This window comes from Cynara cardunculus, assembly GCF_001531365.2.
Source record: "Cynara cardunculus var. scolymus isolate 2C chromosome LG 13, CcrdV1, whole genome shotgun sequence".
NCBI lineage: Eukaryota > Viridiplantae > Streptophyta > Magnoliopsida > Asterales > Asteraceae > Cynara > Cynara cardunculus.
The window spans coordinates 40,936,757-40,956,047 of record NC_037540.1 but is presented as its reverse complement, the minus strand read 5'-3'; the positions used below and the strand labels follow the sequence as shown (position 1 = coordinate 40,956,047).

Sequence of the window (19,291 nt, the reverse complement as noted above, 5' to 3'; positions counted from 1 at the left end):
AGATAAGTTATCTTCTTCTAGTTTTATTAATATTGGTATATTAATGAATAATTTAGAATTTTTTTAGTTCATTTAACATATTTATTTAAATAATATGTAAACTATCTAAATATTAAAATTAAAAGTACATAGTTTAATAAGAACTAGTAGATGCTATAATAAAATACTTTTGAAAGTACAATATTGTAATAAGAAAGTCACATCACTATAATACATGTAGATTGTCTATATGGACAATGAGATGGTATGAAAACCTGATATAATGAATAAATTTAAATCAAAAGGTTACTTAATGTTATAATAGGTAAAAAAATTTAAAGTACAATATTTTAATAAAAAATAATTTAAAAATATATTATTGTAATAAGAAAAATTGGAAGTAGAATATTATAATAATTTTTTTTTTATGAAAGCATATTGTTTATTTTGTAAATTTTGCCCTACTTTAAAGTTTAAACCTACTTTTGGGCTTTATACCATTTAATGAAAGGTCGGCCCAATAACGTGAGATCTGTCTGTGTGGAAGTTTCCGACAACCCGTCTTCCTCCTCGCGACTTAACCCCTATCGAAAACCCTGATTCAGTGGCATTTCATCCTGATTTTTCGATCGCCAATGGCTGGAGGTCGATTTCGTGAGCTACTGAAAAAGTATGGCAAGGTGGCGTTAGTTGTACACTGTTCCGTCTCCGCCGCAAGCATCACCGGATTGTATGTTGCCATCATGAACAACATTGACGTCGAATCAGCTTTGGAAAGAGTTCGCTTCAAGCAACTTGAATCCGTCCTCGAAAAATTCGGTATGGGCGGTCCGAAGGAAGAATTAGAAGTAGAAACTACTGGATTTCCCCAATCGGATCCTGAAATGGTCGGTGAGGCGGCGAAGCCTAGGAATCGGACGGCTGAGCTAGCGGCGTCGAGTGGTGGAGCATTGGCGCTGGCGGTTCTTTGTAATAAGGCTCTGTTTCCGGTTAGGGTTCCTATCACCATTGCTCTCACGCCTCCGATTGCAAGGTTTTTGGCCATGAGGCAGATCACTAAAAACAGTATATGATCTTTCCCCATTATTTTACTTCATAAAAGTGCATATATGAATTGGTATCGTTAGAAATGCATACCATTACCTGATGACTTGTTGAGTTGATTAATAAGTGCTGCTACATTTCTTGATATATTCAATTTCTAAACATTTGTTTGAAGCTAGATATCGCAATTGTATCCCTAACTCATCTCAGACGAATGTCATACCCTTTTGGCATAGTAAATGGATAGTTTCTCACCTTATGAACATGGGTGATTTCTAATTATATGTAAGTTATGTATACAAGGCCAAATGATCATTGTTTGTGACATGTAGCTTGTGATTAGAATTGGTATTCTGGACTCTTGAGTGCCTTAAAGTTCATTAGTCCAAGAATGCATTCATGACATTCTTTGTGAAGTTACTGATGTAATTAAATCTTGTTGCAGGGTGTTGGATTAGGCTTTATGTATAGACATGTAATTCATGTCGAGAGTGACTTTTAGGTGTTCTTGTGAGAATATGTTGAACCCCATTTGAGTACTCTCCAGAACAAACCTTGAGGAGAGAATGAAGGTTCTAACATATTACATATATCGAGGAGAAATGATCCAAGTCTAACCGATATGGGACTCTTAACAGTTCTGTAGTTTAAGATACAGTGGAACCCAATTTTCTAGTTGGGAGTTTGCTAAAGGTGCATTTGGTAAGCAAGACATGGATTACATATGACAGAACATAAATTTGATGTCTCACGTATGGCGCGACATTAGATAGGGATAGGACGAGATTGAGTGGGTCCCACCAAAATAGGTGGTGGAAGAAAAATTATGGAGACAAGATCTAAATTACTACACTATTTAAAACCCTAGAAGCTTCCACTAGTTTTTGACCCGTTGAGCTTAGTTCCATCCCATCCAGTCTTATCTAGTCCGTCCGCATACCAAGAGAACAATAAGAATTTATGTTTTTGCTAGTAGATATGGAAGAATACTTGTTAAGTTACCAACAAACATGGTAAATTTGGGACACTTGACTGATAAATGCACCTAGGAAGTTCTGAATCAAGATAACGTCTTTCAAGTATGAACCGCTTTAATACATGGAAGTCAAGGTGTTGCAATGGCACATGGTCTGGTGCTTTGCCATATATAATGGCCCACTTGAGGAATATGCAAGTTCCATATGCGCCATGGCCGAGGGTGTACGATTTGATGTGCTCTTATGTAACATATATCATTTTGGTTCTTCTTTCGACTTTTGGCCTCTAGGAATTTCGATTGATCTCAACTCCCTCTGCTTTTCGATTGCTTTAAACATCCATCCCACACGTACCCAGTATATCCCACTAGCAGTACAGTGTGATGGGTACAAACCTTTCCTCAGTCCTAAGATGTATAGACAACAAAATGCATTTGCCTTATTAGTAATGCAAATAATCATTTGTTTCCATATTTTTGTATGAATAATATGTCTTTTTCTAATTGATATCAACAAAGCTAAATTGGAAGTGATTCAGACTATTCATATGATTTCACCATAAGAGTGAATTCTGTAAATATATACCTTGAGGATTGATTATGCCATTTTTTGTCAAGTTGCAGATCTTTGTAGGCTCATCCGTAGTCGTAGAATCAATTTATATTTGTTCATGGGCTAGCTGTTTGTGATTAGTTAGTTCTAAGGTATAAATAAAAACGTATTCGCCACCCTCTGGAGCCCCACCACCACCACCATCACATTGGCCCACGGTCATCATGGGGGAGGTAAATCGCACTTGTATACCATTGGCAGGTCTCGCTCACATAAATGGATTATATACTCAAACCTCTATCGCTACAGGTCCTCTTCACATATATAGATTACACCCAAACCTCTATCGCTGTGACAGATTAGCGGGGATTAGTTATTAAGGTATGCACATAGGGGGAGGTTTCGTAATAGATTAAGGGCCACCCATGTCTCGCTTTATCCTCTTTGACGAAATGGAAAAATTTAAGGGTTCTTAAAGGTTCACCGTGCACGTGCTTTAATATTATATGTGCTACCGTAAGTTTACAAAAAGTGGTTGCAATCTATAGATAGTATCATTGCATGTGTTATTGTAGGTTGTTGGTTCGAATATCTTTCTTTCTATTTATTATTATGGTAACTGATAGGTAATTGGATCGATTAAAAGGTAATGTCAACTAAGTTATTTGAATTGAATTTTGGGTTAATTGGTGAGGATTTCAGTTAGATTGCTTTATTTTTGATTTTCATAACAGTATCCGGGTTTCGACAAACAAGTCTGACAAAAAATTATGCTATACACATTTGCATCAACAAACCAACATTCCATTAGCACGACCCAATAAGTCGAAAACGAATAACCTAATTAGATGTAAATCATTGTGAACATAATCCAATGGTATAATTAGGGTGTTCATCTAAACCGTTCACACCACACTGCAACGAGTGGTTTAGAACTTTAGTGATGCGGTTTGCATTTTCTGTTAAATCGTACTATGCAATGCGACGTGTGGTTCTAAATCATCAAACTACGTTCAAACCGCACTGCAAACACCCCTGAATATAACATTCTTTTCATCTTTGGTTACAATTATTGAGTAAATTTATATGGAAATATTGAAATTATAATATATTTTATTAATATATGAATAATTTAAATATTATTGATTTAATTCAAATTTAAAGTATAAAAGAATACACAAATTTTTGCTTGAGTGGTTTATGTCCATATATGTGGTTGAAACAGGTCGCTGCTTCATAACCATGGCTCCGACTTCTGTTTGTCCCTTCGGGTTAATCCGATTAAATTGGAACGATACATAGGGGCTGTTCGATAGGAGCTTAACGAGCTGTATAAAGGATATGGCTTATTCGCACAGCCATATCCAGCTGTTCGGTATGGGCTTATTCGGCCAGCCATTAGCCGAATCGCTCAGCTAGGAAAATGATGTCTCTTGTATTCATCCCTTTATTAAACCATTTGTTCCCCTTTTGCCCTTTCCCTCTTTTCCCCTTTCACTTCCATGCCTTTCCGATGGGGTAGCGACGAGGTTAGAGTCGGGTGTATTTGGGTGACTGAGAGTCGGCGAGTGGTGGTATTCAGGCCGAACGAGAGATATAGTCGGCGAGGGAGGGAGGTGGGAGGGTCGGTCTGTGGGTATTTGTTGTGTTCGGTGTGTGCAGCGTAGAGAGGGATCGTTGTAAAGGTGAGAGGGTTTGTGGGTATGTGTTGTGTTCAGTTTGGGGGGACACCGAACAAGGAGAATCGGCGAGGGAGGGAGGTGGGAAGTCGGTTTGGGGGGACACCGAATAAGGAGAATCGGCGAGGTCGGTTTGTGGGAAGTCGGTTTGGGGGGACACCGAACAAGGAGAATCAACGAGGTCGGTCTGTGGGAAGTCGGTTTGGGGAGACACCGAACAAGGAGAATCGGCAAGGTCGGTCTGTGGGAAGTCGGCGAGGTCGGTCTGTGGGCAGTCGGCGAGGGAGGGATGTGAGAGGGTCGGTCGTGGGAAGTCGGCGACAGAGGGAAGTCGGTGACACAGGGACAGAGTCGGCGAGAGATGATTCGGGGTAAAAATGTCATTTGTCACATTCAGACGGTTTATTCAGCATGACAATCGAACAACAATTTATAAGTTATCATACATACAACTTTATCAATACAGACATCTTTATCCATACATGTCTTAATAAAAAACGAACCGAACATCCCCATAGAATGTTAACATGGTCCCTTGCAAGGATGACCCGCACGAATCTAAAAATAGGTATTGATGTCCCTGTCTCATTTTCATGCTTAATCTTGACCGGTCCCCATTAAAAATCAGTTATGTTTGTATTTCTCTATTGTGCTACACAATGTTTGAATCTCCAAAAAGTTATTCAACTCATCACTGTCCTGGCGCCGTCAACGTGCTATTATTATCCTGCAGCGAAAATGCGTTTTTTACCATAGAAAAAAAAAATTACAACCGTATTTAAATTATGATATAAAAAATCAAACTGGACAAACTTAGCTGATCTCACAGTCACAAAATGTGGAGTTGAAGAAAAATTACAACATAATACATGCAAATGGGCAAATTGCATGAAAAAATAACGTACTTTAACTTGATTCCTATTTTGGATAACGTACTTTCAAAACGTCTATTTTGGTACCTAAAATGTAAAGTTTTAAACATTTTAAGTACTCGGGTAACCAGTTGAAGCATTAACTGATTATCATGCTGATGTGGTATTCAACTCGGTATTATTTGTTGACGTGGTTAGTGATATGGATTTTTTTTAATATAAAATTAATCTTTTTTTAATTTAAAATTAGCGATTATCATGTTGATGTGGCCAGTGACGTGGTATCCAAACTCAGCATTATTTGTTGTGACATGAATTTTTTTTAATCTAAAATTAGTTTTCAAGCAGTTACCCGAGTACTTAAATGTTTAAAACTTTAGAAGATGAAAGGTTTAAGAGTACGTTACTCAAAATATAAATCAAGTTAAAGTACGTTACTTTTTCATGCAATTTGCCAAAAAATATAACATAAAATTTGCCAAAAAAAATAATTTAAATTCAAAAAAAATAATTAAAATTCCATTTATGCGGTGAACGTGGATCGAACACGTGACCTTCAGATCTTCAGTCTGACGCTCTCCCAACTGAGCTATCCCCGCTTTTGTTATCTTTTTTAAAACTCCAATATTTATATCTAACTGGAAACCATAAGGCCTGATTATGGAAGTCTTCGTTTACGGTGAGTTAAACTCGATTTTGAACCGTACGTTATTTTTTCATACAATTTGCCTTAATTAGCATACCAAAATTTAATTGATTACTGATAAAATTAAATTTTTATAAATGAAAAACATTATAGACTTGTAGAATAAATTGTCACATTTTTTATATGATGCGCATGAAAATTCATTCTCGGTTCAATAGTGTATTAACCTTATTACTTTCTGTATTTTATTTTTATCACAGTATATTAACTATATTCATAAATTAAGAAAACGACTGTCTTGACTCGTATACTAACTAAAATATTATCATCTGGGATTAGAAAAACACACCATGCACTTGTATGAAGACCGTCTAAAATTTAGAAATTGTGAAAAAACATTCATTAACGTTTCATCTGTAAAAAAAACCAAATATGTACACTGTTGTTTCATCTATGAAACAACACATATAAATTGGTTTTCTTGCTTTTAACTTTAGACTGTTTTTATATCATTTGTGCTATCATAGATATAAGAGTCATGACAGTCTTTTTACACTTTACAGAATTACCACGAAAGTATAATAAGTGGTCATCCGACATTCAAGCAGAATGGTTTTTCTATTACGTTATCATCATGATTTTTTATTTGAATAACCATTATATGATTCAAGGCTACTGTTATATACATTTAAAACAGACTAGAGGGGTACTCGTGCAATGCATCGAGACACATCTTGATTTCAGTGTTTCGTTTTATTTTCTTTTTATGTCGATATAATACGGTTTTATGTGGTTTTGCGAAAACGATAATGTTTTTATTTTTGAATAAAATATAAATTTTAAAATATTATAAATTTTTTTAAAAATATATCGATATCAGTGTCAAATTAATCTTTCTAAAAGTTGTTGTGTTTGGTGTAATTTTCTTAATTCAATTTTTTTAATTATAATTTAATTTAGGTTTAATAATATAATTTTTATAAAGATAATAATTAAGTATTATGTTAGAATTTTATGATTATCTTAATTATATTTTAGATTTTTTATATTTAAAATGAGATGTTTATCATGTATTTGATTATGTTTATCTACAATTAGTTACAAGAATTCAAAGATAAAACTTTAATAAGTTGTACTTAAGCACATTCTACTTGTAATCTTGAATTTTAAGTAATATGCATCAATAAACAGTACTTCATGCATAAAAATAGTTTTTAAGAGTTTTTGTCAAATGTTTTATAATATAGTATAGATAAAACTTTCATTTATTAGACAGAGATATAACCTACAACAAAAAATAAAATACAAGAAGACTCAAACCCAAACAGTTTATAATACAAGTATCTATATTATCTGACTATTCCTTATCATATACAGTGAGTCAGTTACATTGATTATTACGTCTTTCCTTTCATTTGATCAGTAAATTATATGATAAAAAACTGTTATTAGAAACTACTAAATGATGATAACTGATCAAATCCTACAAAAATACTATTTTATGTACTTTTTACCCGCTTTATTAGTTTATAGGAAACGCTTTAACTAATATGGAAGATAATTAGGTTTCGAAAATACGAGGGGACTGAAACTGACATGAATGATAGTTGAAGGGTAACAAAAGATAAAATGACAAATATTATATCGTTTTACGTACTGTTTGCGAACGTTATTATTGTTCTTGATGGTGGTTTTATGTTGGTTATCGTTTGAATTTAAACAAGTTTGTTGTTAATGTTTTTGGTCAACCGTAGGTGTCCGAGTCAACTTACGATGCATCTCGACAGTCCTAGAGGCATCAGAGATCAATTAGAAAGAAAAAAAAAACCCCCAACTGACCTTAAAGGATTCGTGTCGATGACCTTTGAGAAAAATACCTAAAAACTCAGACTTTATTACGAGTTAAGTTAAGCTTGATGTTTGTGTTGAGACGGAGAAGCTAAATAATCAAGCACACCATTAAGGGGCTGTTTGGCAATTGCTGAATGGTTTGGTGCATAATGATTAAGTGATCAGAATTATCAAGAGACTCTCATAATATAATGCAAAATAAAATATAATTGTTTGGTAATTGTATACAATGAAATTAGGGCTCTTAATTGTTAAGATAGATCCAAGATACAAAATCACTCAGAGGGTTTTAGAACCATTAAAAGGCAAAAAAAATTACCAAACAAGATTCACCTCTTAACGATTCAAAAATTGTCTCTTAATAAAACTATTAAGAAATAAACAAACAATAAAAAAACCATTTGTCTTAATTAATTTGTGTTCAAAGAAACGACGAATGTAAAGAAGATAAACAAGAGCTTTTACAGGGTGGGACAGGACCTACCATGTGAAAACACACCATCAAGACTCAACCTCTCAGACATGGACACGTGTATACTGATATCTTCTTTTCTGAAAGCACCATTTGTCGTTTAGTGTGCAGCCTAAAGCAAAATGTCAGCCATGTAATGTCGTGGTCAATGGTCAATGGTCATCGTCACACAAACATTGACCCCTTCCATCATCTTCCAATTATCTATTTTTGGTCTAAAACATTTAAATATTTGGATAACATATTTAAGCATTAACAGATTATCATACTGATATGACATTTAAATCAATAATATTTGCTAATATAGCTTATAAGCATGGTTCTAAATAATTTGTTATGAAGTGTTATGGCTTCAAGGCTTGGGTTTACCGCCACGTTAACCCTCATAGGCATGGTTCCACTTTAAGTCTTGGCTTGCATTATTACGCATTACGACACGTTATTTTGTAAAGTGTGCGTTACTTTAATTTATAACTTGAGATATAAATGGTAATTATGTAGAGACTTATAACTTAAACAAACAGTTAGGGGTTGTTTGTTGTTTACCTTTTAATAGTTTCATTAAGAGACAATATCTGAATTGTTAAGAGCTAAATCTTGTTTGACAATTTTTTTGCCTCTTAATGGTTCTAAAACCCTCTAAATGATGTTGTATCTTGGACCCCTCTTAATCATTAAGAGCCTTGATTTCATTGTAAACAATTACCAAATAATTATATTTCATTTTACACTGTATCATGAAAGTCTCTTAATCATTATGACCACTTCATGATTCTGCATAAAACCATTCAGCAACTGTCAAACAACCCCTTACTCACATTTACGTGCATCAAACATCAAACACGAATTCTTTGAGAACCGAAGAAAGTAACGAGTAGAAATTCAAGAGATTTAATCCCGATTTTACACTATTGATATCATTTTTTATAAGTTCTATGTAATCGGTATCAACGGTTTTTTCTTAATTTTTTAGTTTTATTGCTTTATATGGATGTCGTTCGTTCTATGTTATTATTCAAAACACTAACACATACAAATGTGTGTGTACATATGCCGCATTAGGTCACACGTCTTAAAAACGCATGGCCTTGCCGTAACTGGCAAGACTTGAGGCTTAACCTCGTCGTCATGCCACGCCTCATACGAATACCCGAATTCATATGAAATTACTAAATTACCCTTCAATCGAACATAAAACATCTAAAATCACACCATTCGTTACTCAAAACCAAATAAAAATACACAACCAAATCCAAATGCTAGTAAAATAAATAAAAACAAACCAAAGTAAAACTTCAAATCCAAAAAATAAATTAAAAAAAAAAGGCAATTAATTAATTAATTATTAATTAATTAATTAGATTTAGTTAGTAGGGTTGCTCCTGAATGAACCCAAAGCTTTGATGGCTGCAGCCCTCAAAATGTATTGATGATATGCTGCTGCCGCCATTGCTCCCACAAATGGTCCCACCCAAAAGATCCACTGCCATTCATGCATTCATCAGTTGTACAGTACAAGTAACCAATGCATTATTTGTATACTACAAGTAACCAATGCACAACCTACACAATTGGATGCCTAAAATACTCAATTTTTTACCCACAAATTCAACACTATCATTTACTTACCGGATAAGATTTTAGTCCATCAAAACGGCATTGCATGTAAACAATTTACCCGGTAAACGCTTACCATGGTAAGAGTCGTCGCCCTCACTTACCGGGCAAGACTCTTGGTCATTGTTTCGCTCTTACCGGATAAGATTCTTGTCATTTACCATATTCATCCGATAAGATAATGTGACTTGATAAACGCTTATCCGGATAAACGTTTGGTAAACACTAAACAACAGCTAAGTTTTCCGTAATTACCAGGCCCGTTTCTGACATTTTTTAGGCCCTGGGCAAACATAAAAACAGGGCCCCCACTGCAAGAAACAAGACTTTTAGCAACGACTTTTGTTGTCGCTAAAAGTCCGTTTATCAAAAGTAAGAAATTTTTACTTTATAACAAGAAATATATGTTATTTTGATACAAAAAGAGATTTCGTGTTAATGAAATAATCATGAGGTCAATGAGAGATCAATAATAAAGAAGATTATCAAGGTTTTCTAGACAAGTAGACAAATGAAGATTAATAAGAATATGAAAGAAAAGATGATCCATTGAGATCTAGTAAAAATAAATAATGAATTAAACATATAATATGCAAGTTCAACAAATGATTGTTTGARCAYTTAAATARAATYTTGTGGTGTGGTGGAATCCCAATGAAAGATACATAAGTCAAACAATTGATGAAAATATTTAAATTATATTTTTCTACTTTTTTTGCTCAACTAAAATAAAATGTTAATATTAAAAGTTTATGGAACATGACATATATAAGAGACATTACTAAATACATCTAGTAGAAAAAAATTATTGATTAATCACAAAACCATGAAACACGTCATAAATCATAAGAACAATAGATTAATTATAAAAAAAAGTAAAATATTTTATGTAGAAGCAAAAATAGATAACAATAGTCAACAAAAACAATTAGAAAAACATAACCAATAGTCAATAAAAATAGAAATTGATAAAAATATCTAACAAAAATATATAGCAATAACAAGCACATGATCTTAACGTTGAATTGTTGAAGCACGAAAATAGTCAAGTATATAGAGATAGCAATAGTCAATATCATTAGACCTTGTTGGTGATAAAAAAAAGTTATTGGGACAATAAACAATAACATATAATGAATGATCAATTATTTTTTTTTATTTTTTTCTCCAATGTAATTAGTTGATATATTTTTGGGCCCTTATTACCTACTAAATTATTTTTGTCTCTTATTATATGCTACAATTTTTTAGTTTCTTTAATTTATTAAATTATTTTAGATTACTATATACTTTAAGGTAAAAATTTGGGCCCCTTATATTTTTGGGCCCTGAACGTGCACCTGTGCTGCCCTCCCCCAGGGAGGGCCCTGGTAATTACTTATGCATGTAAGAAAGGAATAACTTGCAATTCACTTCTCATTTTTTTAAGATAAAGAGAAAAAGACAAAAGGCTACAAAAGTTATTGGTTAGTTTGAAGGGTACCATCTTTTTGCATTATTCAAAGCAATCTTCAACATTTCAGGCATAATTTAATGCATATGGTACAACTCATCATTGCTTCAACCCCATCTATTACTTTTTGGCATTTTATGTTACAACAACCTGAATATCCAACCCGTTATGCGAACCGACTAATCCCAGAACGACCACCTGCTTTGCAGATAGCCCGGAGTTACCGCATTTGAACCTCCGTGGGGCCACAATGGGATTTTTATTCCTCTTTGGATTTGAACCTGAGACCTCCTGGTACTTTTGACCTTTGGAGCCAAGATCAAACCGATCAGGCACCAGTACCCTTGTGGTTTTATGGTACAACGTTTGATGCATATGGTACAAGTAGTTAAAGCAAGAGGGAGGGAATCTTACTTGATCATCCCAGACTTTTTGATTGTTGTAGAGGACAGCAGCACCAAAGCTTCTAGCTGGGTTGATACCAGTTCCAGTTATGGGAATGGTTGCCAAATGAACCATGAAAACTGCAAACCCAATTGGCAATGGAGCCAATACCTACATTCAATCCAATACTAAATCAATACAGTCGTAAGAATATCTGAAATCCCGTTAGATTACTTTCTAAAATAACTGTTTTTGGGTGTGAGACAGTGTCAAACCAAAATACCCAACAAGCATTAGCTCCCCCTGAAAAGGAGGTGGCGATAAATGATTGAAGTGTGTCGTTCACGGTAATGCCTTTCTGGATATTCCTCAATGTCCCGGCTATTCACGGAACGTGAGAAGCAGATCTTGTTGTTTCTTCAACAATTTCTGACCTCTAGTGGACCTCTCAGTAGGATTCGAACCCAGATGACAATTTCGAGAAATGTGCTATAAACACATCTTTTATTACTTATTAGACACTTGTGTTTCTATAAAGCATTTTTTTCAAATAATACAATATAAAAAAACTTATAAGACGTTTTATTTCAAAATTGTCTTAACAACAACTTGTTATGATGCCTACAAGCCGCTATGCAAGCCGACTAATCCCATAACGACCACCTTTGCAGATATCCCGGGGTCCCCGCATCTGAAACTCCATGGCCACAAGGGGATTTTTATTCCTCCTTGGATTTGAAACCGGGACCTCCTATTAATTTTGACTTTTAGAGCCAAGCTCAAACCAATCAGACACTAGCTTTTTTTTTTAGATCAAGTACTATTTACTGTCTACTTTAAAGCTACTCATGATGTACATAAAAGAAAGCAAAGGGTACAAGCAGCTAAAGCATGCTTACAGGAATGTGAGAGTCACGTGCACTCCTCTTGGGGTCGGTAGCAGAGAAAACGGTGTAAACAAGCACAAAGGTTCCGATGATTTCAGCACCGAGTGCTGTACCCTTGGTGTACCCAGGAGCAACTGAGTTGGCTCCACCACCCAGTGAGTTGAATGGCGATTTCATGAACGATTTCACCAAACCCACACCACAGATCGCACCCAAACACTGAGCCACCATGTACGCCACTGCCCTTATTAACGACACCTTTCGAGCCAGAAACAGCCCAAATGTCACCGCTGGGTTTATGTGACCACCTGTTAATGGTTTGATGCAGAATGATTAAGAGGTTTTCATGATATAGTGCAAAATGAAATATAATTGTTTAGTAAATATGTACAATGAAATTAAGGCTCTTAGGAGATTCATGATACAAAATCATTTAGAGGGTTTTAGAACCATTAAAAGGCAGACTATTTTTTTACCAAACAAAATTCACCTGGATTCAAAGATTACCTCTTAATGGAACTATTAAGAGGTAAACAAACAACCTCTTAATCTATAAAAAAACAAAAATCTTATTGATTTGATCTACAACAGGGACGGACCTATAATGGTGCATACGGTGGCACGTTCCACCATATTATTCATGAAAGGTGCAACCATATTAGTTTGTTTTGTGATATGGATTTTGAAACTATAACGAACACAAGTTATATTTAATATAGTTGGTTTGCAAAGCTTTTATTCAACTCCACACCCAAATTTGAATCTTATTAGTGTAATTTTATTAGTCAAATGATGTCACTATTTAAAAAAAAAAATCATATATTTTTTCTTAGAAAAGAGCACAATTTTTGGTCATATAAACTAAGATTTCTTGAACGGAAAAAAATGGTTTTTTTTTGGCTTACCGGAGATACCGGCGGTGCAGTAAACAAGGATGAAGATCATGCCACCAAAGGCCCATGCGATTCCGAGAAGGCCAACGCCGCCGCATGGGTCGGTTTGGTTTTTGTAGCCAATGACGGTGGCGACGGTGATGTAGAGGAAGAGTAGGGTGGCGACGAACTCAGCGATGAGAGCTCTGTAAAATGACCACAGCTTCAGCTCCGCCATGTCAACGACGGGTGCCGGCGGTGGATCGACGTAGTCTTTTCTTGCCGTTTCTCCGACCTCACTCACTTCTTTCGACATGTTTCTCTCTCTAGAACTTGTCTCTTTCTCTCTCTAGAACCTACTTTGTGGAGCTCGAGCTGCTTTTTTGTTTTTGGAGGTTTTTGAGTTCAATGCATAAGATGGTCACTAGTCTTTATAAGAGTGGAGAGTGAAAAGAGTAGGGGTAAATGTTGGAACTTATTGAAAATTGAAGGACTACTTTTGGAAAATATTGAAATGTTATTATTATCTTTGCAATAGTACCCATAGAGTTTGCATGTTTTATGGGAATTTCAAGTAGTTTTAACTAATTGCAAAAACAGTCCCTTAAAAGTTAAATCTACGTATCGACCCGATAGACAGATTTAGTTTAAAGAAATCTTGATTTTGTATGAACGATTTCGATACGATACGTAAAAAGTGTCGTGTGCATGTCAATTTTAACAAGCCAAATCCAAATTAAAAGAAAATCCAACGAGTTAAAATACGACTTCATTCGAGGTGCTTAATTGCAGTATATTACTATGCTGACAAGACTTGCCAACTATACGTTGTTGCACGAGATGACAATCAATCTCAATGCGTTTTATATGTTTATGGAATACGTCATTCTGAGCAATCCAGATGGCACTTCAATTATCACACTAGGAGAAGTGTCAAGAAAGAAACAGTTGTCTAGTAAAGTTGACAATCAACCTCCTGGTACTTTTGATCTTTGGAGTCAAGCTCAAAACAATCAGGTACCACCTTTGTGGTTACGTAAAGAAATTTTATATCTAACAATAAGAAAGTATAAGTGACAAAACTCGTCCCCAACCCACTGTTACAAGAAAGAAGGTAACGGTGATAAGAAATCTAATATATGCGTTTTAAATCGATCGCAAATATCGTAGACACCGAAACTCACCAAAAGTGTGCATTAAAATTTATAGTACATAGTAAAACACACAGTTCATGAAAGTGATATAATTTCTGGTACATGGTGAAATACACAATTCATGAAAATAATAATTGTACTTTGTAAAAAACTTATTGAAATGCATGGGATCGAAAGTGGTACTTCTGTCACATGAATAGTATATCTTCTGCTTCGTGATCAGTACTCCTTCCGTATTAAATAAAAGAAACAGTTTTTGAGTAACATTGACCGTTACTGTCACATTCTTCTGTCTAAAGTTACAATTTAGAATTACATATTTGCAAACTAGTAACCGTTACACAGTATTGATGATACTGTTTTTGGTTATTGTTATAAGATATTTGTGATCTTAATTATAGTGATGAGCGATCAAATGCAAACCACCCAATTTGTACAAATCGTGCAAACCACCTTCATCCGTCAATTTCATTGTTTAATCTTATGAAATTTTTTCATGAAATTGTTTTATATAATATATTTTTTGATGAAATTGTTTCATATATGGTTATGAAATTGTTTCATATAATATTTAATGAAACTGTTTCATGTATTTCTTTAAAATTAAAATAATGAAGATAATAATATCCATGATTAACACCATCCACAATAAAAATGATTAATCAACCTCTCATAATTACAAAAAAATGAACAAAATGAAAAATTATGATTGGTTAAATGAGGTTTGTACGGTTTGTACAAATAATGTGGTTTGCAAAGTAAACCTCCTCTAATTATAGTTTATAAGTTTTGTTGCATTTAAATATCATTCAATTTTTTTGTTAATTATAAGTTAAATCATATGTTATGCCTTTTGATAGAAGCAATGCTCAACAATATCGTCCCTATCCTTAACAAGAATATGCTTCATGCTTACTTCAGTGTTAGATCATGTTTGATCAGTACCAACTTTCATTAAACTGAACCGCGATCCGTGATGTGCCTGGCAACCATGCCACAACTGCATACAAGAGCAGATACACAATGTAAATGGTGGGGGGAAAACCCGGTTGATACCACACGTTGCAAGAAAGATATAGAATTTTATCCTTATGTTTTCTCTTTATTGACCTCAGGTGCCCGTCTTTTTGCCCCCGTACTCCTAAATGCCCCCATTTTTAGTCTTTGGCGATCATAAACTTGTATAGGATTAAAATAATAGTTATAATGTGCTATTCGATTTGACCAAACTAGTAAAAAAGAACCCAAAAAAAAAAAAAGAACCGTTTAACTTGAAACCAAATAACCAAAAAGTGTGCCCCCGATCACCTAATCTTTTACATCCTGATGTGCCCCCAGTCACCAAATCTTTTTGGATCTGCCACTGACTGTATATTATTGTTGGAACTCAAGAAGTCTGTTAATTATTAAAAAGGAAAAGGAAAAATTACCAACGTTCCCTTGTGTGAAGGGCATGTGATAGCAGTTAAATCTAGGAAAACAAACGACATCTAATAGGGATGAATATTGTAATAAAATGTATCAATTAGAGACAAATTTGTAACAAATGAAGTCAGAAGACAAGAATAAAAAATCGACATAAAATAGGGACTAAAACTGTAATTTACTCTAATTTATAATTTCCGTCAAAAACTGGCACGACTACGAGATAACGTCTTTTCCAGGGACGAATGTATTAAATACAGAGCATGATGCAATTTCCATTGCGAAATGTACAAGTGATTAAAACGAAGTGGTTCTGTACTTAGACATTATAGCTCTGAAAATGGCTTGAAGAACGGAAGGGGTAAAAATATCTAACAACGAAGAGTTGAGGGGTCAATTTGGGAAAGTAGTAAAAGTTGTGGGGCCCAGAAGTACACCATAAACCATGTGAAGGTGCTAAATAATCTGTCTCATTGATGTGGGGCTAGTATCTTCTGCGGGCTCGTCTTTTATCAACCCGTACAGTCAGTCGTATACTATCCACCCTAAAATAACACCTACATTAAAGGGTGTTTACCAAAACGTTAGCAAGTAAGGGGTCGTTTATCAAACGCTTATTCGGATAAGTGTTTATCAAGTCATGTTACTTTATCGGAAGAATATGGTAAGAACCAAAAATCTTACCCGGTAAGAGCGAGACAATGACCATGAATCTTACTCGGTAAGTGATGACGATGACTCTTACCACGGTAAGTGTTTACCAGGTAAATTGTTGCATAAAATGTCGTTTTGGTGGATTAAAATCTTATCGGTACGTTAATAATAGTGTTAAATCTTCTCGGTTGCCATTGGAGAATGTAGCGGTCGTTGATGACGGTTCTCGACTCAATGAAAATGAGAATTTTAACGAGTGTATTTCACTTGAAAATCCATAAAATTGTGATAACCTTAAGAACCGGTGCATTATGTGCTATTTAACATGATATTTTTTCCATTTACGACTTCGATTTAGTATATCGATTAACATATATTTGTTCCAGAACGTGGAGATTTTTTGTGTTTATGAAACTAAAAGTTTTACATTGTTAACCGAATACATATAAAACAAAAACATTGTGAAACAAATGTATGTTAATCAATATATTAAATTTTAGTCTTGGATGCAAAAAAATTCATGTAAAACAATATCTTACAATATAGCTCCAACAGTTATCACAGTATATGGGGTTCTCAAACGATTAAACCATATATACACACACATATATATATATATATATATATATAGAGAGAGAGAGAGAGAGAGTTTGTTTCAAATACAACCTATCACATTTGTACAATCAATGCAACCTAATAAATAGAAATATTTATGGAAATGATGATAGTTTATTTATTATTATTTAAATATTTATGGAAGATGAATAAGACTCATTAATTATGATCAATAGTTTATATTAAGAAACAATAAAAAATTCTATTAAATTACATATTCATCAAATTAAATGGACGGTTGAGATTGAGTTTTATTAGTTGTACAAATGTAAGGAGTTGTATAATAACTTACCTCTCTCTATATATATATATATACTAGAAGAGTACTTGCGCAATGCAGTGAGATACATCTAAATTTTGATGTTTTGTTTTATTTTGTCAACGTCGATGTTATGATACGATTTTATGTAACGAAAAAACGATAATGTTTTTTATTTTTTGAATAAAATATAAAATTTTGAAAAAATCGTATCTACTTTAATATTAAATTAGATATTAATTTTTTTTTTTTTTTTGTGATTTCCTTCCTTAATTTTTTTTATTATAATTTAATTTAGATTTAATAATGAAGTGATTTATTTTTGGTTTAATAATATAATATTTTATAGAGATAATAATTAAGTATTTTGTTAAAACTCAATAATTATCCTAATTATATTTTAGATTTTTTATATTTAAAATTCGATGTTTATCTTCTATTTGATTAAGTTTATCGACGGTTAGTTACACGAATTCAAATATGAAGTTTTAATAAGTTGTACGTATGCAAACTTACTTGTAATATTGAATTTTAAGTAATATGCATCAATAAACAGTACTTCATGCATAAAAAACGGTTTTTAAGAGTTTTTGTCAAATGCTTTATAATATAATATAGATATATGGAATTTAAAATTTGATATATCCTGTTGGAAGACCTTAATTTAATTGTGTTTATCTTGTTGTACATTGTGCATTAACTCTTGTACGTTTTCCTTTTCTTTGGTCGTTCAAGTCTGAGACTGATAAAACTTAGTTTCAACAGGTCTCGAGTTCGAATACCATATGTGCACCAATCCATTGTTCTATCCCTTTTACATGTCGCTCCAAATGTCTTTTTTTTAAGTATATAATATTTATATACAGTAAAATAGAAAAAATAAACTCACACCCTTCTTATCATTGGTTAGTGATGGCCAAATCGGCCCGACCCAGCCCGGGACCGGCACCTGTAAGGACTGATTATGTGACCGAAAACCGGGACCGGTTAGGGTTGTTGGCAGTTTCATGGGACCGGTTATGGACCGGCCTAGCCCAGCCTGAAAATTCAAATAATTTTATAAATAAATGTATTTTTAAATAATTTTATAATGTATATTTTTTAAGACAATGTAATTTTAATTATATTAAAATGCATTTTTAAAGTGTATTTAAATGACCAAATTACAAATTTTATGATGTATTAGAAAATACATCGTTAAAAAAATTATTTTTTGATTTGCCATCGGTTATGAAAAACCTTGACCAGTCTTACCATTTTCGACCTGTAGCGGGGCAGTTATGAAAAAACTTGGGACCGATTAGGCCAGGCCCGACCCTAAACCGGTTTTTGGCCATACTATCTTTGGTGAGGTTTGAACCCTTCAACAAAGAGCTTTTAACATAGCGGTATGCGAGTTTTTGGCTTTGTAGCAGGTTGTCTTGTATGAGTGTGATACGATATGATATAGAATTTTATTATAATAACTACTATAAATCCAATGTAAGGGGCTGTTTGTTTACATCTGAATGATACCATTAAGAGGTAAGGGTCTGATTCGGTCAGACCTAATCTTGTTTGGCAAGACTTTTAGAAAAGGTCTGAATGATATTTTTCCTCTTAATCGCTCCTTCATCTACCCCAACCCTATACGATTCAGATCTCATTTTTTCCAATATTATCCCTCGCCTTCTCATTCGCCTTCTCATCCTCCAGGTACTGTCCATGTCCATCGATTCGGTCATTCTCTCTTCTCGATTCACCCCTTATCGTTTCCCTCTAGTTGATCGAACCAACAATCGCATCCGTTGAAGAAYCGATTGTAGCACCTGTTGAAGAACCGATTGTAGCACTGTTGAATACACAACGTTCGATTCAAGGTACCATCTCTCAACTTTAGTATGTGTTTAGCGATTCAAC

At 34.0% G+C, this 19,291-nt stretch overlaps 2 protein-coding genes and 1 non-coding gene across 3 annotated transcripts; 1 reads left to right on the top strand and 2 right to left on the bottom strand.

Moving 5' to 3' along the window:
* Nucleotides 1-522: 522 nt before the first annotated feature.
* LOC112525909 lies at nt 523-1,203 on the top strand. Its single transcript, XM_025136225.1, has one exon. It carries the CDS (start codon nt 615-617, stop codon nt 1,050-1,052), a length of 438 nt encoding a protein of 145 aa, XP_024991993.1. The 5' UTR covers nt 523-614; the 3' UTR covers nt 1,053-1,203.
* Nucleotides 1,204-5,629: 4,426 nt separating this feature from the next.
* On the bottom strand, nt 5,630-5,702 carry TRNAF-GAA. The gene has a single exon. It is a non-coding gene; the product is annotated as a tRNA-Phe (tRNA).
* Nucleotides 5,703-9,435: 3,733 nt separating this feature from the next.
* Nucleotides 9,436-13,630, bottom strand: LOC112524115 (probable aquaporin PIP2-8). The gene is made up of 4 exons (XM_025133770.1): nt 13,319-13,630; nt 12,426-12,721; nt 11,557-11,697; nt 9,436-9,555 (listed from the first exon to the last, which is right to left on the bottom strand). Exons 1-4 carry the CDS (start codon nt 13,599-13,601, stop codon nt 9,436-9,438), a joined length of 840 nt encoding a protein of 279 aa, XP_024989538.1. The 5' UTR covers nt 13,602-13,630.
* Between the last annotated feature and the right edge of the window lie 5,661 nt (nt 13,631-19,291).

What these genes read in the sequence shown, in the direction of transcription:
- LOC112524115 (XM_025133770.1), bottom strand. Translation starts at nt 13,601, where the DNA reads ATGTCGAAAGAAGTGAGTGAGGTCGGAGAAACGGCAAGAAAAGACTAC. An exon ending in CTGCACCGCCGGTATCTCCG is followed by an intron (nt 12,722 to 13,318) that starts GTAAGCCAAAAA and finishes AACCATTAACAG; the next exon opens with GTGGTCACATAAACCCAGCG. An exon ending in CACGTGACTCTCACATTCCT is followed by an intron (nt 11,698 to 12,425) that starts GTAAGCATGCTT and finishes GATTGAATGTAG; the next exon opens with GTATTGGCTCCATTGCCAAT.
- LOC112525909 (XM_025136225.1), top strand. Translation starts at nt 615, where the DNA reads ATGGCTGGAGGTCGATTTCGTGAGCTACTGAAAAAGTATGGCAAGGTG.